The following is a 25,185-nucleotide window of genomic DNA, read 5'->3' on the forward strand; positions in this document are numbered from 1 at the left end:
GCATCATCTGAGGTCCTCTGAGGGTCAGCATCATCTCTTCTCAGGTGTTCTGGATCCAGACTGGAGCTTGTGTAAATCCTAGTTACCACGGGATGAAGATCCCAGCAGAAACAGAGAAAACACATAGCTGCTGATCCAACAGAGTTAAATTAATTAGTTTAAACCAAGCTAAAGAATAAGAATGCACATTTGATCAGATACAACTACACTCACAATTTAAGAGATGCATTATTCGAATGCTTGGTGAAAGAGATGAGAGTTTTTAATCTAGATTTAAACAGAGAGAGTTTGCGACTTTGTGACCTTAGGGAGCGTGATGGGTTGTAGCGTGGTAGAAGGCTAGTTAGGTACGCAGGAGCTAAACCATTTAGGGCCTTATAGGTATAGCCAAGAAAGCACTTCAAAAAGAGAGTATAGAAGCAGTCATGAGCCTTTCAATATCAGAAGGAAAGAGTATAGTGTGGGGAAAAAATATTAAAGAATGGCAACAAAGGTGGGATCAAGAACAAAAAAGAAGACATTTATACTCAACTAAAAAAAAAAAAAAAAAAAAGGTACTGTGGAGAAAAAGTCAAGAAACAGGAGACAAGACTATAGTTACCAGATTAAGAATAGAGCATAATAAATTAAATAGCACTCTTCATATAATGGGGAAATATCTTACTGGGTTTTGTGATCAGTGCCAAATACCAGAGACTGTAGAACATGTGCTTATTAATTGTTGAAAATATGGATTACAGAGGGTAGATATGATAAAAGACATGGGAAACATATGACTAACAGGACATGGAGTAAAGAGTATAGTGGACTGCAGCAGGAGTGAACAAGGAGTTGCTTTCCGACTTAAACAGGACTAATGACAAGAATATGATGACTGAAGTATATGGGAAATAACTAGAACCAGAAGATGGCAGTAATGCAACGTCAAGGATGCCACCTGCCATTAAAACCCAAAGGAGAAGAAGAAGCTGCAGTGTCGCTCCTCCACCGCTGGGGGTCAGAGCGTGGCGCTCGCGCGGCTCCGTCGGCTCGACTTCCGGTCGTGCTCTTCTTCTTCCTCTTCCGCTCTCCGGATCATCATGGTGGGTATCTGATTATTTTGCTCTTGACAATCTTCTGTAATCCTCCTCTTTCGCAGCTCGGTTCATGAACGCAGACAGAGGAGTGTGATGCGGGGCTTGTGTGGCGCGCGTGTGTGTGAGTATGACGCGGCAGATGAGCGGCGCGACAGATTCGGACGCGATAAATCAGCGCGAGCCACTCCGCTCAGTTATACTCTTACTGAGTGTGTTTCACAGTAATATTTTCTCACTGTTTTTCATAGTTATGCTCACACTGAGTGTGTTTCTCAGTAATACTACCTCATACTGTGTGTTTCACAGTAATACGTCACATAATGCTCTCACACACTGTATGTTTCTCAGTAATGCTCACACCGAGCGTGTTTCACGGTAATGCTCTCACCGAGCGTGTTTCACGGTAATGCTCTCACTCCGAGCGTGTTTCACGGTAATGCTCTCACTCCGAGCGTGTTTCACGGTAATGCTCACACCGAGCGTGTTTCACGGTAATGCTCACACCGAGCGTGTTTCACGGTAATGCTCACACCGAGCGTGTTTCACGGTAATGCTCACACCGAGCGTGTTTCACGGTAATGCTCACACCGAGCGTGTTTCACGGTAATGCTCTCACTCCGAGCGTGTTTCACGGTAATGTTGTATACTCCTGATCAGATATGGAGGATCTGACCGGTTCAGGTCTGTAGAGCGCTTCCGTTTGGCCCATAATGCACCGCAGCTAGCAGACTAGCCTTAAAGCCCATTCACACTAGAAGAGAAACTAGAGTCACAATGTTTACTCTCAGCGCACATGTGTCTGTCTCGTGACCACAGGTTGATTCTGATTGGCTGTCGGTAGGTCTGCAAGTGTTTTCTCTGTGATTATCATCATACTACTTTAATATTGATCCTGAAGAGTGTCAGTAGTTATTGTTGTGAGCAGGGTGTGTGTGTGTGTGTGTTAATCAGTGTTTCTGAGCAGTTGTGTGTATGCTCTGTTCCTCCGCAGGGCCGCGTCAGGACCAAGACGGTGAAGAAGGCCGCTCGGGTCATCATTGAGAAGTACTACACCCGGCTGGGCAGTGACTTCCACACGAACAAGCGTGTGTGCGAGGAGATCGCCATCATCCCCAGCAAGAAGCTGCGCAACAAGATCGCTGGGTGAGCCGTCGCACTGCATGCTGGGACACCGCTCCAAGTCAGTGTGAAGCTCTTCAGTGTCTCGCTGAGGGTTTCTACATCTCGTTAGATCATTAACGAACTGTTAGATGCGCTCGGACACATCACATGATTCAAATAAGAGCAAATATCTGTCAGTGAGGAAAGAACTTGTTTTCCCTTCAGTGAAGCTGGTTTTTCAGAGCACACTGGCAGATATTTGTTCTGATCAGATGTAAATCTGGAATATCAGATATCTATCTTCTGGAAATTGAAATGAAAAGATGGCGATCTGTTGCAAGTCTGAAGTGTCACTAATACACATTTATGTTTAGAGACCAAGTGTCGCACTGCATTCAGGTCCGATATTCTTTACTTGTTCTGAAGCCTTTCATGCTCTTCATAAACCTGCAGACGCACAGTAGACCACTCAGATCCGCTCTCTGTCCTCGTTAGGGTTAACAAGCAGCGAGTCAAACCACCAGGCTTGCTTAAAGTCTCTTAAAACCGTCAGTCCTGTGTCGAAAGTGACTGTGGAGTGACTGGTCTCCAGGTCATTGATAGAACAGGAAGAGCAAGTGAAAGACTTTCCCGTGTTTGCTGGATCCTGTTCCTCACAAACCCTGAATCTTTCACACAGTCTTTTACTGAAACTACAATTAATGTCTTTGTTTAGATGAAACTGGAAAAATGATCTGATTCATCTTAATGAATAATACGCAAATTAAAAACTGAGCTGCATGTAAACTAGGGATGTCAGTGATCTGTTAATTGTCAATGAGATGCGACTGATTAAAACTGTCGATGGTCTGTTAACTGATGTAATGTTTGGCTGCGTGCGGCTCGTGAGTGACGGTATATAAACACATCATTCATTCACAATGTACAAATTAACCTTTAAATGTGATTTTAAACTTTAAAAGTACATTAAAATTGAAACAACGCACGTTATTCAACACTGAAAGCAATATAAATGTAGTAACTTAGTAATTTCTTATTGTGCGCTTTGCTGCGGGACACAGGACTGAAAGACTATCCTGCCACTTGTTAATAAGTTCATACGACTTAATAATTTGTGGCAACTGTCCTTTTTGCACTACTGTGTTCCCCAAATAACCCATGATTTAACTGAAATAAGGGAGCAAATTATTAAATCTTTAGTTTCCCTTCCCATGTTTACCACAGTAAGAGATGTGAAAACGGTGACAGAAAAAATAAAATAAACCTGTGAGATTAGAGCAGTAGTTCCCGAGCGGGGGTTGCGAGATGATTTACAGAAACTTTTTTTTTTCTTTTTTATATATATATATTAATGCGAGATGCTGGAAAAAAAAAGTCTGAAATACACATTTAAGTCTTTATTTTATTACACTTTGTCTGTTTGCGTCTGTAGATTTTGCGTGAATTCAACAAAAGTTAGCGTTGTAAATCAGCTGTTTACTTGTAATCTTAAAAATGAAATTAAAATTATAAAAATATAAAATTCTGCTCCACCCATTGACCAAATCTGGGTCATGATTGGGAAATCCATACATGTATGTAAGGCGTTTTTTCTGAATACAAAGTTATTGTTGTATGCGTGTTATAGGCAGCTTGTTCATATTCTGTCTGTAAGCATTTCACAGTTATGGATGTATTTGTTTTTGTCCATAATTTGTTAATAAAATAGCCTGGCTTAGAGATTGTGTTCCTTTTTGTTATAGCTCTGTCAGCATGTAACCAAATCGCAAATCCTCACAAGAGGGAAACACAGAGGGGGGGGGGGTCGCGGGTCGTCAGCAATCTAATATTGGGGGTCGCGGTCTGAAAAGTTTGGGAACCCCTGGATTAGAGGGTTAGACTGTGAAGATTTAGGAAAAGAAAATGCTTAAATGTTTTTGAATTTGTGGAAATTCTTGACCAACCGGCAAATATGAACAAAGCCACATAAATGAAGACTAAAGCCTCGATCGATACATCTGACAAAAAAAGCTTTTATACCACACTAGTCATAATCAGAGTTTATAATTTGTAAATGAATATATGCTGGATTTAAAAAAATCAATTAATAGCCGTTGTGACCGACACTCAACACACGTTTTGCAGAGCATTCAGTGATTTCACTAAACCGTGACTCTATACAACCATAGACTGTATAAAAACATGGACGTAGTGTCCGTGACGTCACCCGTAGACTCCTGAAGTGTGTTTTTGAAGCCTAAAGTGTGTAGAGAGGGCCGTCGCCATCCTGGCAGCGTGTCACCGCGCGACTCTCCCGGACAATCAAAAATGGGCAAAAAGGCGGGAGCTGATTGCTGAAGCCACACCCACCTAGCACGACGGCAGTGTCAGCAGCGGCAAACCACCTGTCACTCAAGTGGCTATGCACTTAATTATGCAGAACTTTAAGGCTCAATATCATTTAAACGGATGAGTTATAAAAAAATTCACCCCCCTCACAGTTGTCATGAAGAGCAAAATTAGCAATATACTGTAGTTATATACCCCCGGAGCAGTGTACACACACACACTGTGAACACACACACACACCCCCGGAGCAGTGAACACACACACACACCTGGAGCAGTGAACACACACACACACCTGGAGCAGTGAACACACACACACACACACACACCCCCGGACAGAGATGTATAAAGTACTAGAGAACCATACTTGAGTAAAAGTACAAGTGCTCTATCAAAAAAGTGACTTGAGTAGAAGTAGAAGTGCTCTTTAAGCACCACACTTAAGTAGAAGTACTAAAGTATTCAACATTTTTTGTACTTAAGTATTGCAAGTAGTCTATTTTAAAATTTACTACTCAAGTACTGAAAGTAAAAGTACAAGTATTGTGTTATGTAGCTATTAAAGAAAGTAGTCAAAAGTTTGAACATATTGTTTTTACTATTTCAAATGATTAACCTAAAGGACAATCACAATTCCTTTGACTGTAACTTCTTGTAAACAAAAAACGGTTACTAGGGTTAGTTAGCCCAATTTGCAAAATGATGTCATTAATAACTTACCCTCATGTTGTTTCAAACCCATAAGACATCAGAGGGTCATTTAGAATTTTTTGAAGCATCGAAAATACATTTTGGTCCAAAAATAGCAAAAACTATGACTTTATTCAGCATTGTCTTTCTTCCTGTCTGTTTTAAGCAGTTAAAAACAGCAGTTGTGAGATCTGGTTCGCGAACGAATCATCGATGCACATCCGGACTCTGAACAGTCACCATCGAACGAAACGTTTAAACAGTTGCGTCTCCAATACGCATTAATCCACGGATGAATTAAGACGTTCTTGTTTATGTTCTGACACCCTCGGATTAAACAAAGTCAATATCCGACTAAAATCATTGTCAAACAGTACACTGACTGAACTGAGTGAGAAGAACAAGATGAACACCAGCCGAGTCAGATAATCTCGTTTCGGTCAGAACCTAGAACGCGTCCGATTCGTGAACACTCGAGCTGAAACTGTCCACCTGTGATTTAGCGTGAAGCAAACCGACATTACAGCGTTTGGAAGAACGTTTTATTTGGTGATGATTCTGAACTGATTCAATGTTATGAGCCATGTGCAGTCAACGCCAATGACGCCATTGCATCGAGCGCAAAAGAATCGGTGAACTGTTTTCTTCAACTGGTTTATTGAATCGAACTGTCAGAAATCAATCAATCACCTTTATTTATATAGTGCTTTAAACAAAATACATTGCGCCAAAGCACTGAACAACATTCATTTGGAAAACAGTGTCTCAATAATGCAAAATGATAGTTAAAGGCAGTTCATCATTGAATTCATTGATGTCATCTCTGTTCAGTTGAAATAGTGTCTGTTTTAATTTGCAATCAAGTCAACGATATCGCTGTAGATGAAGTGACCCCAACTAAGCAAGCCAGAGGCGACAGCGGCAAGGAACCGAAACTCCATCGGTGACAGAATGGAGAAAAAAACCTTGGGAGAAGGTCTAACGTTACTGGTCATCCGAAAACCGATGCAACCGGTTCTTGACTCGTGAACGAGTCATTATCTGGCTCGGCTCGGTGTTCATCTCTCTCTTCACAGCAGTTCATTTCAGCACCGCAGTGTCGCTTTGGCTGTTCCAGCTCAATCAAACTGATCTCAGTTCTGGATGGTTTGTAACTGGAATGTTCTGTAACTATAATTTTTTACAAATAACATGCTGCACATAAAAAAAAATATCGAGTAAAAGTAATAATGATTCAACGAAATAAGATACCGCGAAATGCAATAAGATAATACCCCTACAAATACAGTACCGCTATTAGTACTTACACACACACACTGTGAAACACACCCGGACATAAACCACCCCACCCCCGGAGCAGTGAACACACACACACACCTGGAGCAGTGAACACACACACACTGTGAACACACACCCCCGGAGCAGTGAACACACACACACACCTGGAGCAGTGAACACAGCTTAATACGATCATTGTATTGGAGACATGCTACAAATAAGCTTGATCTGTAAATCTGTGTTGATCATGAGGAAGATTAAAGCAGATGAACAAATGTTGTTAACGGAGCGCTGGCTAAAGACCCCCGCAGTGATAATAATAATTAATAATAATTCTTTACATTTTATATAGCGCTTTTCTAGACACTCAAAGCGCTTACATAGTCAGGGGGTATCTCCTCATCCACCACCAGTGTGCAGCATCCACCTGGATGATGCGACGGCAGCCATATTGCGCCAGAACACCCACCACACACCAGCTCACTGATGGAGAGGAGACAGAGTGATGAAGCCAATCAGCAGATATAGGGATTATTAGGAGGCCATGATGGTCAGAGGCTAATGGGTGAATCTGTCCAGGATGCCAAGGTCATCCTGGGATTTTTACTGACCACAGAGAGTCAGGACCTCAGTTAAACGTCTCACCCGAAGGACGGTGCTTGTTGACAGTATAGTGTCCCCATCACTACACTGGGCCACTAGGACCCACACAGACCACAGGGTGAGCGCCCCCTGCTGGCCTCACTAGCACCAAATGTGATGTGTGACCCTGGAGCACAAGACCAGTCACGAGGGTCAGATTTCTACATCGAAGAGCTGAATAAATCATCTCTCCATTTGATGTATCTCAGACAAATATTGTTCTCCTAACAAACCATACAACTATTTGAAAATCTGGAATCTGAGGGAGCAAAGTTGTTCAAATGAAGTTCTTAGCAATGTGTATTACTGATCAAACATTAAGTTTTTTCATAAGTTCACTGTAGGAGTTTTACTAAATATCTTCATGGGACATGATCTTAATATTCTAATGATTTTTGGCATAAAAGAAAAATATAATTTTATATATAAATTCTTATATACAGTATTGTTCAAAATAATAGCAGTACAATGTGACTAACCAGAATAATCAAGGTTTTTAGTATATTTTTTATTGCTACGTGGCAAACAAGTTACCAGTAGGTTCAGTAGATTCTCAGAAAACAAACAAGACCCAGCATTCATGATATGCACGCTCTTAAGGCTGTGCAATTGGGCAATTAGTTGAATTAGTTGAAAGGGGTGTGTTCAAAAAAATAGCAGTGTGGCATTCAATCACTGAGGTCATCAATTTTGTGAAGAAACAGGTGTGAATCAGGTGGCCCCTATTTAAGGATGAAGCCAACACTTGTTGAACATGCATTTGAAAGCTGAGGAAAATGGGTCGTTCAAGACATTGTTCAGAAGAACAGCGTACTTTGATTAAAAAGTTGATTAGAGAGGGGAAAACCTATAAAGAGGTGCAAAAAATGATAGGCTGTTCAGCTAAAATGATCTCCAATGCCTTAAAATGGAGAGCAAAACCAGAGAGACGTGGAAGAAAACGGAAGACAACCATCAAAATGGATAGAAGAATAACCAGAATGGCAAAGGCTCAGCCAATGATCACCTCCAGGATGATCAAAGACAGTCTGGAGTTACCTGTAAGTACTGTGACAGTTAGAAGACGTCTGTGTGAAGCTAATCTATTTTCAAGAATCCCCCGCAAAGTCCCTCTGTTAAAAAAAAGGCATGTGCAGAAGAGGTTACAATTTGCCAAAGAACACATCAACTGGCCTAAAGAGAAATGGAGGAACATTTTGTGGACTGATGAGAGTAAAATTGTTCTTTTTGGGTCCAAGGGCCACAGGCAGTTTGTGAGACGACCCCCAAACTCTGAATTCAAGCCACAGTACACAGTGAAGACAGTGAAGCATGGAGGTGCAAGCATCATGATATGGGCATGTTTCTCCTACTATGGTGTTGGGCCTATTTATCGCATACCAGGGATCATGGATCAGTTTGCATATGTTAAAATACTTGAAGAGGTCATGTTGCCCTATGCTGAAGAGGACATGCCCTTGAAATGGTTGTTTCAACAAGACAATGACCCAAAACACACTAGTAAACGGGCAAAGTCTTGGTTCCAAACCAACAAAATTAATGTTATGGAGTGGCCAGCCCAATCTCCAGACCTTAATCCAATTGAGAACTTGTGGGGTGATATCAAAAATGCTGTTTCTGAAGCAAAACCAAGAAATGTGAATGAATTGTGGAATGTTGTTAAAGAATCATGGAGTGGAATAACAGCTGAGAGGTGCCACAAGTTGGTTGACTCCATGCCACACAGATGTCAAGCAGTTTTAAAAAACTGTGCTCATACAACTAAATATTACTTTAGTGATTCACAGGATTGCTAAATCTCAGAAAAAAAAAATGTTTGTACAAAATAGTTTTGAGTTTGTACAGTCAAAGGTAGACACTGCTATTTTTTTGAACACACCCCTTTCAACTAATTGCCCAATTGCACAGCCTTAAGAGCGTGCATATCATGAATGCTGGGTCTTGTTTGTTTTCTGACAATCTACTGAACCTACTGGTAACTTGTTTGCCACGTAGCAATAAAAAATATACTAAAAACCTTGATTATTCTGGTTAGTCACATTGTACTGCTATTATTTTGAACAATACTGTATATAATATAAAATTATTATAATATAATTTTGACCCATACAATGTATTGTTGTCTATTGCTCCAAATATATCTGTGCTACTGATGACTGCTTCTGTGCTGCAGGGACACAGGTGTGTTTTAGTGTAAAGCGTGTGAGTGACGAGTGTGTCTCTGCAGGTACGTCACACACCTGATGAAGCGCATCCAGAGAGGTCCAGTCAGAGGAATCTCCATCAAGCTGCAGGAGGAGGAGCGAGAGCGCAGGGACAACTACGTGCCCGAGGTGTGTGTGTGTGTGTGTGTGTGTGTGTGTGTGTGAACCTGTGTCGAAAGTGACTGTGGAGTGACTGGTCTCCAGGTCATTGATAGAACAGGAAGAGCAAGTGAAAGACTTTCCCGTGTTTGCTGGATCCTGTTCCTCACAAACCCTGAATCTTTCACACAGTCTTAAAGTGAACCTGGTTCTGATGTTTGAGAGGACTGCATGTGATGTTTTGATATGGTTTGATCTGATCTTTGACCCCAGACTGTGTCTCTGATGTTGTGTTTCTGCAGGTCTCAGCTCTGGATCAGGAAATCATCGAGGTCGACACAGACACCAAGGAAATGCTCAAACTTCTGGTGAGAATCGTTCAGTCGCTCGTCAGTCCTGTGTCGAAAGTGACTGTGGAGTGACTGGTCTCCAGGTCATTGATAGAACAGGAAGAGCAAGTGAAAGACTTTCCCGTGTTTGCTGGATCCTGTTCCTCACAAACCCTGAATCTTTCACACAGTCTTGTTTTTGTTTATTCTTATTTGTAGTGCAGCAGCTAATGATTACGTTGATGAATCGACTCAGCATAGCATTATTGAAGCATTGATGATTGCTCATATGACCGTGCAGCTTTTGCCTTGAGTTTAGAGGCTGTTAGACGTGAGCTAACAGTGAAACACTATTTTTGAGAGAATTACATTATTAATTACATGACTTCATTGGAGCAGAGAACTTTCTGAGTTGAACACACTGCTGTGATTAACTCATGTTTCGTTATGAATCGTATTTTGATTCTGACTCTGAGGCCTGAGACAGAGTGAATCAATGTCATTGGGCTTCTGGGGTTATTTGGAGCAGTGGTGTCCAGCTGTGTCCAAAAGCTCTCAAACACTTCCTTCGGAGGCAGCACACCAAGACAGGGAGGCACGTCCAAATCCTAATCCTGCTTTATGTGTCTGGAGGTACCTTCTTCTGATCAAATTTTGTTGGCAGCATAGATGTATCCTTTGCTGCCTTTGATATCCCACAATCCTGTGCACTCCATTCCGTGACTGAGCTTGGGGGGGAAAAAAAAGAGGGTGTCTGAAAATTACGTTGGTCAGTTTGTGTGTGCTTTACAGGTGCATCTCAAGTTAGAATGTTGTGGAAAAGTTCATTTATTTCAGTAATTCAACTCAAATTGTGAAGTTGGGTATTAAATTCAATGCACACAGACTGAAGTAGTTTAAGTCTTTTGGTTCTTTCAATTGTGGTGATTTTGGTTCACATTTAACAAAAAAAAAACAAACAATTCACTATCTCACGAATAAAAATGGTGACATGCTAATCAACTCAACACACCTGCAAAGGTTTCCTGAGCCTTCAAATAGGCTACACAGTCATGGGGAAGACTGCTGATCTGACAGTTGTCCAGAAGACAATCATTGACACCCTTCACGTGGAGGGTAAACCACAAACATTCATTGCCAAAGAAGCTGGCTGTCCACAGAGTGCTGTATCCAAGCATGTTAACAGAAAGTTGAGTGGAAGGATAAAGATGCACAACCAACCGAGAGAATGCATCCTTATTAGGATTTTTAAGCAAAATCCATTAAAGAATTTGACCGACAACGTCAGAGGCGTCTTACGTGGACTAAGGTGACGAAGAACTGGACTGTTGCCCTGTGGTTCAAAGTCCTCTTTTCTGATGAGAGCAAGTTTTGTATTTCATTTGGTAACCAAGGTCCTAAAGGGTGGATAAGCTCATAGCCCAAGTTGCTTGGAAGTCCAGTGTGTAAGCGTTAGTTCACTCAAAAATTTAAATTTAATTAACAATTTTGTCCGAGAGCTCTCAGTCCCTCCATTGAAGCTGTGTACGGTTACTGTCCATGTCCAGAAAGGTAAGAAAAACATCATCAAAGTAGTCCATGTGACATCAGAGGGTCAGTTAGGTCATTTGGTTAAATTTTGGTCTAAAAACAGCAAAAACTACAACTTGTGAGACAGTTAAAAAAAAAAGCGGTTTGTGAACGAATCACTCGATGTAACCGGATCTTCTTGAACCAGTTTGAGTACATGAATTACTCCGGGATATTGGTTTGTTTGAGCTCCGAGGGAGTGTCAGCCACATTAAAAAAGTTAACAGCTTAAGTCATTTGTGGATTAATGCGTATTGGAGATGCGAACAGTTTAAAACGATTCAGTTCGATTTGGTGAACTGGTTCAGAAAGATCCGGTTACATCGAATGATTCGTTCATGAACCGGATATCACAAACTGCTTTGTTTTGAACTGTCTCACAACAGACACGGAAGAGAAGACAATGCTGAATAAAGTCGTAGTATTTGCTATTTTTGGACTAAAATGTATTTTCGATGCTTCAAAATATTCTAACTGACCCTCTGATGTCACATGGACTACTCTGATGATGTTTTTCTTACCTTTCTGGACATGGACAGTATACCATACACAGCTTCAATGGAGGGACTGAGAGCTCTCGGACTAAATCTAAAATATCTTAAACTGTGTTCTGAAGATGAACAGAGGTCTCACGGGTTTGGAACAACATGAGGGTGAGCCGTTAATGACATAGTTTTAACATTTGGGTGAACTAACCCTTAAGTTTCCACCGTCTGTGATTGATTTGGGGTACAATGTCATCTGCTGGTGTTGGTCCATTGTGTTTTTTAAAATCCAAAGTCACTGCACCCGTTTAACAAGAAATCTTGTAGCAATTCATGCTTCCTTCTGCTGAGCAGCTTTTTGATTTAATTTTCCAGCAGGATTTGGCACCTGCCCACACTGCCAAAAGCACCAAAATTTGGTTAATTGACCATGGTGTTGGTCACCAGACCTGAACCCCAGAGAGAATCTATGAGTCATTGTCAAGAGGAAGATGAGAAAGAAGAGAAGAACCAAACAATGCAGATGAGCTGAAGGCCACTGTCAAAGAAACCTGGGCTTCATACCACCTCAGCAGTGCTACAAACTGATCACCTCCATCACATGCTGAATTGAGGCAGTAATTAAAGCAAAAGGAGCCAGTCGTGCGTCTGGAGGTCCCGTGGCGCGAATTCGCCTTATTTGCGCATCTAGTTCGTGCTATGGTGCGAATTGAGCGTCTGGCGTGTTACGCGCAAATTGCTTTATGACACAAGTATCGCACAAGTTCATATTTCAGGAATAAAAAGGACCTCGCTTGGAAGAGTGTGTTCTAATACACATTTAACTGTTGAGTCACGTACACGTTTAGCGACCCGCGGCCTTCCCAGTTTTTTTTTACAGCTATTTTCCCCCTAATATAGCCTACAGCTACTTTTCGCTAACAAGATAATGCGTTTATTCAGAGGACGTGTGCAGGAAAAAGTGGAAAAGACCCGAGTGCTCGATCAACATCAGCCATCTTGCAAACAGACAACCGCTAGCACTTGCCCTTCCCATAAGAAGCGGATTTCGTCTCAAACTTTTGCTTTCTACGCTCGTCTATTTCTCTCTAGACGCTCGATTGCATTCAAAATGGTCAAGCGGCAAACTAGGCGCGGTAGACGCGAATTTGACGCTCTACTTGCGTTTGGTGTGAACACCGCATTAATCTACTTTAGTCAGTGTGCATTAGTTAGGGTTGTGCCAATAGACGACAGTATTGTGTATCGACGATAGCAGATGTCTCTGTTGATAGTCTAGACCAGGGTTCCTCAAATCTGGACCTCGAGATCCATTTTCCTGCAGAGTTTAGATCTATCTCCTAAACACACCTGAGCATGCTAATCAATGCCAATGAATGTCTTTGGGATCATTAGAAAATCACAGGCAGGTGACTTTGATCAGGGTTGGAGCTAAACTCTGCAGCGCATTGGACCTCCAGGGCAAGATTTAAGGAAGGGGGGTCTAGACTATATTAGCCTCATTCTCCTATTAATATATATTTTTTTTAATTGGACGGCCTATTATAATTCTGCTATCAAACTACCCAGCAATTTCACTTCAGCACTGCATTACACACACACACACACACACACACACACACACACACACACACATACAGCGCAAATGAGGATTAGAGCCTATAGCCGGTGAAGAAGTCTCCATCCACAAACAGACGTACATTGTCTGCAGATTTAAGGTATTTCATTGCACTTTAACAAGTAGTCTGAACAACCTATATATGTGCAATATTTTAAACGTGCCCTCACTAACTGAGTTTAATGCCACCGTTATGTTGGAATGCATCTCACTCTTTTTTTCTGTAGCGGTGCATCGAGCTCGTCTTGAGGCATGAGGTCAGTAGCACTGTATGACTGATGCATCAGTTCAATTCAATTTTACTCCAAATATCAACTTTTTTTTCTCTCCACTTCAGCCCTAGTGGACCTCAGATACTGAAACCGCTTACAAACGGCAAGACTCGCATGCGATTAATCGTGCAGCCCTAGTTCTTAAATCCATCACCACCTGTAAGCTCTTTCAGTAGCTGTAGTCATCATATCAATATTTTATTTTTCCAGTCGTTTATTCTGACTTGTGTTGCGGTAAAATCAGATAGCGGCAGTAGCTCACCGAGTGCAACCATTTTACGTCACCAGAATAATTGCGCCCCCTATAGACGAAATGTATAAAACTTATTTTTTTTTGAAAATACATCTTTCAAGGGTTTTCTATTACATATTTCAATAAGAGACATGTATGGTACATTAAGCTTATGTGTAACATTTTACCAGATTTGAGATTTTGCTCCTGTGATTTATTTTCATTTTTTTCTAGAATCTAGAGTATCTTTTGCTGATGAATTATCTACCAACCAAGTTGTGTATATGTAGTAGATTGTGATTTAACATGATTGACTAAGTTTACAAGCTGTTAAAATTCGGGTTATGGTCGGGTTAAGGTCACTATTTGGGTTTCTGAAACATTCGCGATAACCCGTTTACATGCGTGAGCAGAGAGAGTTACTCCTGTATACGTGGAATGTGTAATCAGTCGCCAATATCCCGATGTAAACAGCGACGCACGGTTAGCGTCTGGACGTAAGACGCAATATGCGTCATTTCCGATTCTTCTTCCTGTATCCAAAGACTCAAAAGACCAAGATTCCTTGCGAATAGAACATGCGCAGAACACACATTTTGATGGGGATATGCCGATACGCGTTTACAAGACCAAATATTCGGGTTAGAAAAGGGGTACCCCAAGTATAATATCCCGGTTTTTAAAAACCGTGATATGAGCATATCCGGGTTTTTGCCGGTGTTTACATGGCCGTGCACGACCGGGTTATTGCTAATATCCCGGTTTTGAACGGGTTATTTGCTGCATGTAAACGTGGTCAGTGATGATCAGGTCATCACAGAAGTATAGAAATTCTATATTGAATTTAAAAAAAAAAAAAAAAAACTTCTGGGATTGGATCGATATCGACAGATACTCTGAATTTTCGGGATCGGTTCAGAAAAAATGGTATCGTTGTATCCCTATTTTGAAAGTATTTTTTTTTATAGATTATTGGTAATTCCATAGGCTCTCTCTCGCACGCCGTTCGCAGTTTAAAACACAACAAAGAGACTCTCTCTTGCTCCACTCATGCACGCTAATATCGTGTATCATCGATCTCATGGGCTGACTATATGACTATTTTAAAAATGACCATATTGCCCAACACTAGTGTGCAATGAATTTAAAACAAGTTTCACAACATGAGTTGAATTTCTGAACTTTTCCATAACATTTTTAATTTGAGATGCACCTGTATATTTCTAAGTTTTTGCACTTTTAATGTTACTTTTTGTGAGGCATCAATAATATGGCAATTATTAATTTAGTTTTCACCAAAGCTCGTTGGCTATTTTGTTGTAAATCATGAAACCGTTACGCTACCGCAGAAGACTCTCTGAAGTCAGTTTCATGAGGTGCCTTATGCTGCCTGCAAAATCCGCTACCTAGGCGTCTGGGCGTAGCTGTAGCGTCCTGCAGAGTTCAGCTGCAGCCCTGATCAAACACTGCTGTCTGTAATTATCAAGCGCTCCTGAGGATCCTGTGTTTCAACAAGGTTGAGGAAGCTAAATCTCCAGAAACAGGGCTGGACACCTGTTTATATAAACTGAACTTTAAACAAACAGTGGACTGCATTGGCTTGTTTTCTGGCCAGCAGTGTGAGCAGTTCGTTTGAGCACTGTTTTCATAGGCTTAAACACTGAGCGGCTCTGACTTGTCAGTCGGTAGGTCTTTCCTCGCTAATGCTGTTTCTCTCTCTCTCTCTCTCAGGACTTCGGCAGCCTGTCCAATCTTCAGGTGACTCAGCCTCCGGTTGGCATGAACTTCAAGACCCCTCGTGGCGTCTAGACATTTGTAATATATCTCTTAATAAAACATTGGGGAAAAAAAACACTGATGTTGTGAACTTATTTATCAATATTAACATTTACAGACTAATTGTGACCATTTGATTTCTTTAATGCAATTTTAAACAAGTCATCTTTGGATGTGTGGTATTGAAGCTTATTGGTGGGTTAATGCAAATAAGACCGATATTAATCCTTCTGTTCTTTTGTTCTAACTTTTAAAAAAAAATCACTTTAATATGAGCCTCGGGAGAATTGTTGCATCCTGCTAGTGTGACTTTTGACTTTTTTTTTTTTTTTTTTTTGTCACCTTCATTTGGGTAGCATTATTAACCATACACATTGTGACAAAGCAGCTTTACAGAATCAAATATTAAATATTTAAAGTCAATAGTACAAGGACAGTAGTTAACACTTAATTTTCCAGTTAAAGGCAGTTCATCGTTGAATTCAGTGATGTCATTTCAGTTCAGCTTAAATAGTATCTGTGCAATCATTTGCAATCAAGTCAACGATAGCGCTGTAGATGAAGTGACCCCAACTAAGCAAGCCAGAGGCGAAAGCAGCGAGGAACCGAAACTCCATCAGCGACAGAATGGAGAAAAGATCCTTGGGAGAAACCAGGCTCAGTTGGGCTCAGTTCTCCTCTGACCAGACGAAACCAGTAGTTCAATTCCAGACTGCAGCAAAGTCAGATTGTGCAGAAGAATCATCTGTTTCCTGTGGTCTTGTCCTGGTGCTCCTCTGAGACGAGGTCTTTACAGGGGATCTTCCTGCGGGTGTCGCTGTTGGACAGTGTTATCTCTACTTCCTGTTATCCTTCTGTAGCTAATCGTAGCTCGTTGGCTTTTTTTTTAATCTTTACTATCACGGTCTGTTTGTTTGTTTTTTTAAAGTGGTAAAATATAACTTAATTCACACCATATTTCTGATATTATCGATCAATCTTATCAGATTAACTTTGATCGTTCACTTTTCCGTGAGTGCAGTACACCTGCAAAGCGTTAGCACTTGTTAGCTTGTCATTAGCGTTTTCTTTTCTCTTCTCTCTCGCTCCAGTTTTTCACAAGTTCATCAAACAACCGCAGTAAGAAAATTTCATCAAGCACGGTGAGTAATGGCCTCTCCTGCTATCGTTATTTGCACCTCTTGCCACATGTACAGTTTATCTATCTCTGTCGCTGATGAGGGATTCACATGTGATAAATGCAGGGAAATAGTTAGGCTGACAGCGAAGATTTCAGAATTAGAGACGCGCATCCAAACTTTAATTGAGGACAGTAAGAATGTTAGGGCTCTAGATATGGCTTTGGATGCGTCTAGCTCAGGGACTCCTGTGCATTGTCCGGTTCCGGAACAGAGCCCCTGCAGCAGGGCAACTGGGTGACGGTGAGGCAGCGTAGTCGTGGGTCAAAACACCGCTCTTCTGTTCCGATCAAAACATTAAACAGGTTCTCCCCACTCAGTGACGCACCCACTGAGAAACCTGATGAAAGTGCTCTAGTTATTGGTGATTCTATTGTACGGAACGTGAATATAGAGACACCAGCCACCATAGTCAAATGTTTACCGGGAGCCAGAGCGCCTGACATCTTGGCAAATTTAAAAGTGCTGTCTAATGCTAAACATAAATACAGTAAGATTGTTATTCATGCCGGCGCTAATGATGTTCGACTTCGCCAGTCTGAGATCACTAAAAATAACTTTAAAGAGGTGTGTGAACTTGCAAGCACGATGTCAGACACTGTAATATGCTCTGGTCCCCTCCCTGCTTACCGTGGTGACGAGATGCATAGCAGATTGTCATCACTCAATGGTTGGATGTCTAAGTGGTGCCCACAGCATAACATAGGTTTCATAGACAATTGGATGAGCTTTTGGGGCAGACCTGATCTGTTGAAAAGAGATGGTCTTCATCCCTCCTGGGGTGGCGCCACTCTTCTCTCTAGAAATATGGCAAATAGTCTTAGTGTTTATACTTGACTAACTGGGGCCCAGGTCAGGAAGCAGACAGACTGGCTAAACCGACCGTCTGCTAGCTGCCTCCCGTCACAGAGGTCAGTTAATTCTCAGCACATAGAGACTCTTTCACCTAGATATCACACTATAGAGACTGTGTCTGTTCCCCGAACTAGAAAATACAAAAAACGTCCAAACCAAGTTAAGGTTAACAATTTAATTGAGGTTCAACAAATAAAAAACAAATGCAATATGGATAAACAAATGATAAAGATTGGCTTATTGAATATCAGATCCCTTTCTACGAAAACACTTTTTGTAAATAATATGATAACTTATCATAATATAGATGTGTTCTGTCTGACAGAAACCTGGCTAAAACCTGATGATTATATTATTTTAAATGAGTCCACCCCCCAAGATTATTGTTATAAACACGAGCCACGTCTAAAAGGCAAAGGGGGAGGTGTTGCTTCAATTTATAATAACGTTTTCAGGATTTCTCAGAGGGCAGGCTTCAAGTATAACTCATTTGAAGTAATGGTGCTTCATATAACAGTATCCAGAGAAACCAATGTTAATGATAAATCCCCTGTTATGTTTGTACTGGCTACTGTATACAGGCCACCAGGCCACAATACAGACTTTATTAAAGAGTTTGGTGATTTTACATCCGAGTTAGTTCTGGCTGCAGATAAAGTTTTAATAGTTGGTGATTTTAATATCCATTAGGGGTGCTCCGATCACGATCGGCCGATCGTTATGCGCATCTCGTCAGTAAAGCCGGTTCTCTAATCAGCGGTTAATTCCATCAGGTGCGTGATTTCACATAGAGCAGCTGTTACTCCAAAGAGCCGTTGTTAATAGAGAAGATGCGCGAATCCACTTCATTTTCAGCGTTTTTTGGCGCATCTTCTCCGTTAACAACGGCTCTGTATAGTAACAGCTGCTCTATGTGAAATCACGCACCTGATAGAATTAACGGCTGATTAGTTAACCGGCTTTACTGACGAGATGCGCATAACGATCGGCCGATCGTGATCGGAGCACCTCTAATATCCATGTCGATAATGAAAAAGATTCATTGGGATCAGCATTTATAGACATTCTGAACTCTATTGGTGTTAGACAACGTTTCAGGACCTACTCATTGTCGAAATCATACTCTAGATTTAATACTGTCACATGGAATTGATGTTGATAGTGTTGAAATTATTCAGCCAAGTGATGATATCTCAGATCATTAGGCAAACTACATATAGCCAAAATTGTAAATTCTACTTGTTGTTACAAGTGTGGAAGAACCATCACTTCTACCACAAAAGACAGCTTTTTAAGTTATCTTCCTGATGTATCCAAATTCCTTAGCATATCCAAAACCTCAGAACAACTTGATGATGTAACAGAAACTATGGACTCTCTCTTTTCTAGCACTTTAAATACAGTTGCTCCTTTACGCTTAAGGAAGGTTAAGGAAAACAGTTTGACACCATGGTATAATGAGCATACTCGCACCCTAAAGAGAGCAGCCCGAAAAATAGAGCGCAGCTGGTTGAAAACAAAACTAGAGGTATTTCTAACCCTAACCCTATTGCTTGGCGGGAAAGTAACATGTCCTACAGAAAAGCATTAAAAACTGCTAGATCTGATTACTTTTCTTCTCTTTTAGAAGAAAACAAACATAACCCCAGGTATTTATTCAATACAGTGGCTAAATTAACGAAAAATAAAGCCTCAACAAGTGTTGACATTTCCCAACACCACAGCAGTAATGACTTTATGAACTACTTTACTTCTAAAATCGATACTATTAGAGATAAAATTGCAACCATTCAGCCGTCAGCTACAGTATCAAATCAGACAGTGCACTATAGACCCTCTGAGGAACAGTTCCACTCATTCTCTACTATATGGAGAGGAAGAATTGTATAAACTTGTTAAATCATCTAAACCAACAACATGTATGTTAGACCCTATACCATCTAAGCTCTTAAAAGAGGTGCTTCCAGAAGTCATAGATCCTTTTTTGACTATTATTAATTCCTCGTTGTCATTAGGATTTGTCCCCAAAACCTTCAAACTGGCTGTTATTAAGCCTCTCATAAATAAAACCACAACTTGACTCCAAAGAACTAGTTAATTATAGACCAATCTCGAATCTCCCTTTTCTGTCCAAGATACTAGAAAAGGTGGTATCGTCACAACTATATTCCTTCTTAGAGAAAAATGGTATATGTGAGGATTTCCAGTCAGGATTTAGACCGTATCATAGTACTGAGACTGCTCTCCTTAGAGTTACAAATGATCTGCTCTTATCATCTGATCATGGGTGTATCTTTCTATTAGTTTTATTGGATCTTAGTGCTGCATTTGACACAATTGACCACAACATTCTTTTGCATAGACTTGAACACTTTGTTGGCATCAGTGGAAGTGCATTAGCATGGTTTAAATCGTACTTATATGACCGCCATCAGTTCGTAGCAGTGAATGAAGATGTATCATATGGATCACAAGTGCAGTATGGAGTACCTCAAGGCTCAGTACTAGGGCCGCTACTCTTCACGCTTTATATGTTACCCTTGGGAGATATCATCAGGAAACATGGTGTTAGCTTTCACTGTAATGCTGATGATACTCAGCTCTATATTTCTTCATGGCCCGGTGAAACACAACAATTTGAAAAACTAATGGAATGAATAGTCGATATAAAAAATTGGATGACGAGTAATTTCTTACTGCTAAATTCAGAAAAAACAGAGGTGTTAATTATAGGACCTAAAAACTCTGCTTGTAATAACCTAGAACACTGTCTAAGACTTGATGGTTGCTCTGTCAATTCTTCATCCTCAGTTAGGAACCTAGGTGTGCTATTTGATTGCAATCTTTCCTTAGAAAGCCACTTTTCTAGCATTTGTAAAACTGCATTTTTCCATCTCAAAACTATATCTAAATTACGGCCTATGATCTCAATGTCAAATGCAGAAATGTTAATCCATGCATTTATATGCATAATGCTTTATTGGGTGGTTGTTCTGCACGCTTAGTAAACAAACTACAGCTAGTCCAAAATGCAGCAGCAAGAGTTCTTACTAGAACCAGGAAGTATGACCATATTAGCCCAGTCCTGTCATCGCTGCACTGGCTCCCTATCAAACGTCGTATAGATTTTAAAATATTGCTTATTACTTATAAAGCCCTGAATGGTTTAGCACCTCAGTATTTGAATGAGCTCCTATTACATTATACTCCTCTACGTCCGCTATGTTCTCAAAACTCAGGCAATTTGATAATACCTAGAATATTAAAATCAACTGCGGGCGGCAGGTCCTTTTCCTATTTGGCGCCTAAACTCTGGAATAACCTACCTAACATTGTTCGGGAGGCATATGTCTGCTACCACCGCTACTTTATTACAAGAGTATCATACTGATCCAGGGACATTAATGTAAAATAATAATCATTTAAACAAATATTTTAAAATAATTTTAAAATGCTGTGTAGTCCATAACAGCCTAATATAGACACAGCCAGTTTTACTCACTGAAATATTTATTTGTCATAAAATTATTACTTCATAATTGTATTAGAGTCTTACACATATGCTATACAGATAATAGAGTCATGTATTATTTTGAGTGATGACTGCTATTATAAGAGTGGCTTGATGGAGCGCAGGAGATGCAGATAACATGATATCGACCCTTAAGAAACTTTAATTAATGCTGTCACGTAACAAATCTGTCCAAATATGAAATGAATAGATAATTTCTACATTGAAATAAAAATGTAAAGACTGCACAACTATTATAAATTGCCAATCTAAATAATTGGGAATCATGAAAAAAATTATAATAAACTAAAAATATGTATTTATTATCTGTTTTAATGTATCTATTATAACATTTATGTAGTTTTGTTTGCTTGGCTGTTTCCTTATAAAAGTCCAGAAATTTGTCAACTTTTTCTTCAGGTGTTGTTTTAAATTATATGACGTCATTACATTGCCGTCTTGCCACCAGCCAATCGCTGCACTGCTGATCATGGTTTTGAGTATCGATACATAACCCCTTTTAAGCCAAAACATGAATGCGCAATTATCTCAGATAACTCAATCCAGCGATACTAATCATACACAACAGGTGTGTTCGGAGAACCCAATTAGCCGATTCAGGATTAGCACGATGATATCAATCTGGTTTGTCATTTGATCTCGGATGTAATAAGCGACGTACGAAGAACAGGCCCCTGATGCTATAACAGTAGCTCCGGGATGAGCTTGGAAGAACCAAATGATCCAAGATCACGCCAAATTGTCAACATTCAAATCCAGCTAACTGAGTTAGCGACGTATGATGAACAGGCCCCTGGCCCCAGCGCGAGGGTGTATAGTTTTAAAGGCCAAAACACTCTTTGATTCTTAGGTACACTACTGAAGAGGTTGTCTTGAACATTTCCCTCAATCTAGATGATTTGAGGTAGCAGGAAAGAAAAATGTAGGGCATCACACTTCTACCAAACCTCCCTCCTAGAACTTTCACATGATGGTAATTTAAGTTATTTTAAAGATTATACTCATCTTGTGCTTCTCCAAATATGTATGACAAGACTATATAGGTTCTCATGATTTTTTTAGTAATAAACAGCTATATTTAATGTATAAAATCAGCATTCTTGACAAATTCAAAATACGGATTCCTAGTCCAATTAAATTTCTGGGGATATAAGTGTATTTTTCATAGTTTAAACCCTGTTGTCTGATTCCTGTTGCCTAAAATGATCCCTTGGTAATTTAAGGGCTTATGTTAGCGTAATAATGTTAATATTAGTCAACTAATCTTTAATACATTACTTTTGAAGACCATATGGTAAACTTAACTAATACCAAACCCTCAACCCTCAACCCTAACCCTAAACCCTAACCCTAACCCTACCCCTACCCCTACCCAAGCCCCAACCCCAAACCCTACCCCTACCACTAACCTACCCCTACCCCTAACCTACCCCTACCCCTACCCCTACCCCTAACCCTACCCCTACCCTACCCCTAAAATAACCTAAACTAAACAAACCTAACCAAACCTAAATCTAATACATACTCTTATCCTAACCCTCATGGAACGACAGGCAGGATGCAGCCTTGAATAATTTCTGGTTGGCTCAGTGGTAGTGTGATGGGCTTTAGGTGGAGGGGACACAGGTTCGTCTCCAGATCATTGCAGGGTTGTGTTTTCTATTGTTTTATAAAAGGACAGATACTAGCCCGGAACCAATTCACAATCTAATATTACCCATTATAGAATGAAAGGCAGGTAATAGCCTTCACTTAAGAAAACAGATTTGTGTGGGGGCTGGTTGGATCAGTGGTAGAGTGATGGAATTAGGTCGAGGGGACCCAGGTTCGTGTCCCGATCATTGCAGGATTTTGTTTTTATAAAGTTTTTCTGTTGTTACCATGGGAGAGGTGACTAGGACAAGGTATGGGGTGCATGAAAGAGACGAGGGACCCAGGTTGGTCTCCTGATCATTGCAGGGTTGTGTTTTCTATTGTTTTATAAAAGGACAGATACTAGCCCTGAACCAATTCACACTCTAATATTACTCCTCATAAAATGAAAGGCAGGTAATAGCCCTCACTTAAGAAGACAGATTTGTGTGGAGCTGGTTGGATCAGTGGTAGAGTGATGGACTTAGGTCGAGGGGACCCAGGTTCGTGTCCCAATCATTGCAGGCTTGTGTTTTTATAAAGTTTTTCTGTGGTCACCATGGGAGAGGTGACTAGGACAAGGTATGGGGTGCATGAAAGAGACGAGGGACATTTGGGCAAAGGTTTGTGACATCTGACGGTTATCCTGGAAAGGATGATGTCTGTTCAGTTCTAAAATGCACAAACTTTGAAGAGGGCTGGACTGGTAGAAGCTTGGTGTTCAGAAATGTGCACCCGCCAGTCTCACGCTCTCGGCCAAACAGAGATGAGCAGGAGGTTTTAAGTTTGGTATTTGGATTCCTACAAGCCTTGTTTTCAGGTGACCTGGATACCTTGCGGTGTTAACTAAGGGTCACTTGCACAGTGAGTATCCAGCCTCCCTGGGTCCACTTGGACAGCACGCAGGGCAGGTGGCCTGGGGCTAACAGGCCTTAATTGGAGCCCAGTCTTCTATGGGGATGATTCATTTGCTTAGTCTGTTGGTTGCACCAGGGGTGGGGAGGGAGGATATAGAGGGAGTTAGGGCTAGTGGAAGAGTCCAGATCAGAATTTTTTGTATTTACAGTTAGGGTTAGGTTTGGAAAAATACAACAGCTCCCCCCAACCTAGCCCTCGTCTAGGCCGGTTTGGGATAGGGAGACTGAGGGAAAGGTGCACGGGCCCACGCTTGTCAGACTATACCATATCGCGTGAGATCATCTCCGGTCTAGGAGCTGCGCTTGTCTAAGCATTGGGCCTAAAAAAGTGAAAATTATGTTTTTAAACGCTGGGTCTGCAATGGTTAAATTTAGGCTCTGAATTTTTTCACCCTTAAGTTTCACAGTGCTCGAGTTGAACCAGCTGGGTTCATAATTGCTGAGGTTATGGCAGTTAGCTTGAGAGTGCAGTTTGTTCCAGCACTCAATCTAGATCTAAGTAGATATGAGAACACAAAGTTCTTGACTGAACTTGTTCCAGATCGGCGAACCAGACCACAACTCGAAGGTCGCAGACTGATAATCCCGACCCAGCATCGTGTTCTGCCAAAAAGTATTGTTTCAGCCAGACTGCCATGTTATCAAAGACGGTTAATGTCATAGTTAAATTATAATCATTGGGTCTGTGATGGTTAAGTTTAGGGTGTGGTTTGGTCCAGCCTTAAAAATAGCAGTCTTCGAGTCGAACCGGCTAGGTTTTTAAATGCTGCGGTTATGGCGGTTAGGTTTAGAGCGCAGGTTTGGTCAGGGTTAGGGTTAGATTTGGAAAAATACAACAGCTCCCCCCAACCTAGCCCTCGTCTAGGCCGGTTTGGGATAGGGAGACTGAGGGAAAGGTGCACGGGCCCACGCTTGTCAGACTATACCATATCGCGTGAGATCATCTCCGGTCTAGGAGCTGCGCTTGTCTAAGCATTGGGCCTAAAAAAGTGAAAATTATGTTTTTAAACGCTGGGTCTGCGATGGTTAAATTTAGGCTCTGAATTTTTTCACCCTTAAGTTTCACAGTGCTCGAGTTGAACCAGCTGGGTTCATAATTGCTGAGGTTATGGCGGTTAGCTTGAGAGTGCAGTTTGTTCCAGCACTCAATCTAGATCTAAGTAGATATGAGAACACAAAGTTCTTGACTGAACTTGTTCCAGATCGGCGAACCAGACCACAACTCGAAGGTCGCAGACTGATAATCCCGACCCAGCATCGTGTTCTGCCAAAAAGTATTGTTTCAGCCAGACTGCCATGTTATCAAAGACGGTTAATGTCATAGTTAAATTATAATCATTGGGTCTGTGATGGTTAAGTTTAGGGTGTGGTTT

At 41.0% G+C, this 25,185-nt stretch overlaps 2 protein-coding genes and 3 non-coding genes across 5 annotated transcripts in view; all 5 read left to right on the forward strand.

The window, feature by feature from the left end:
- The window catches only part of LOC113042956 (contactin-1a-like), a 551,632-nt gene that overhangs the window by 127,272 nt on the left and 399,175 nt on the right, over positions 1–25,185 (forward strand).
- On the forward strand, positions 928–15,774 carry LOC113042967 (40S ribosomal protein S17). The gene is made up of 5 exons (XM_026202010.1): positions 928–1,082; positions 2,068–2,219; positions 9,342–9,447; positions 9,720–9,785; positions 15,654–15,774. Exons 1-5 carry the CDS (start codon positions 1,080–1,082, stop codon positions 15,729–15,731), a joined length of 405 nt encoding a protein of 134 aa, XP_026057795.1. The 5' UTR covers positions 928–1,079; the 3' UTR covers positions 15,732–15,774.
- On the forward strand, positions 2,731–2,855 carry LOC113043920 (small nucleolar RNA SNORA71). Its single transcript, XR_003275828.1, has one exon. It is a non-coding gene; the product is annotated as a small nucleolar RNA SNORA71 (small nucleolar RNA).
- Positions 9,484–9,608, forward strand: LOC113043922 (small nucleolar RNA SNORA71). Its single transcript, XR_003275830.1, has one exon. It is a non-coding gene; the product is annotated as a small nucleolar RNA SNORA71 (small nucleolar RNA).
- On the forward strand, positions 9,812–9,936 carry LOC113043921 (small nucleolar RNA SNORA71). The gene has a single exon (XR_003275829.1). It is a non-coding gene; the product is annotated as a small nucleolar RNA SNORA71 (small nucleolar RNA).

This window comes from Carassius auratus, chromosome 25 (assembly GCF_003368295.1).
Source record: "Carassius auratus strain Wakin chromosome 25, ASM336829v1, whole genome shotgun sequence".
In the NCBI taxonomy this organism is placed as follows: Eukaryota; Metazoa; Chordata; class Actinopteri; order Cypriniformes; family Cyprinidae; genus Carassius; species Carassius auratus.

Bases quoted from the DNA above. Each gene is read 5' to 3' on its own strand.
- LOC113042967 (XM_026202010.1), top strand. The intron at 2,220-9,341 runs GTGAGCCGTCGC...GTGTCTCTGCAG, and splicing joins CTGCGCAACAAGATCGCTGG to GTACGTCACACACCTGATGA. The intron at 9,786-15,653 runs GTGAGAATCGTT...TCTCTCTCTCAG, and splicing joins AGGAAATGCTCAAACTTCTG to GACTTCGGCAGCCTGTCCAA.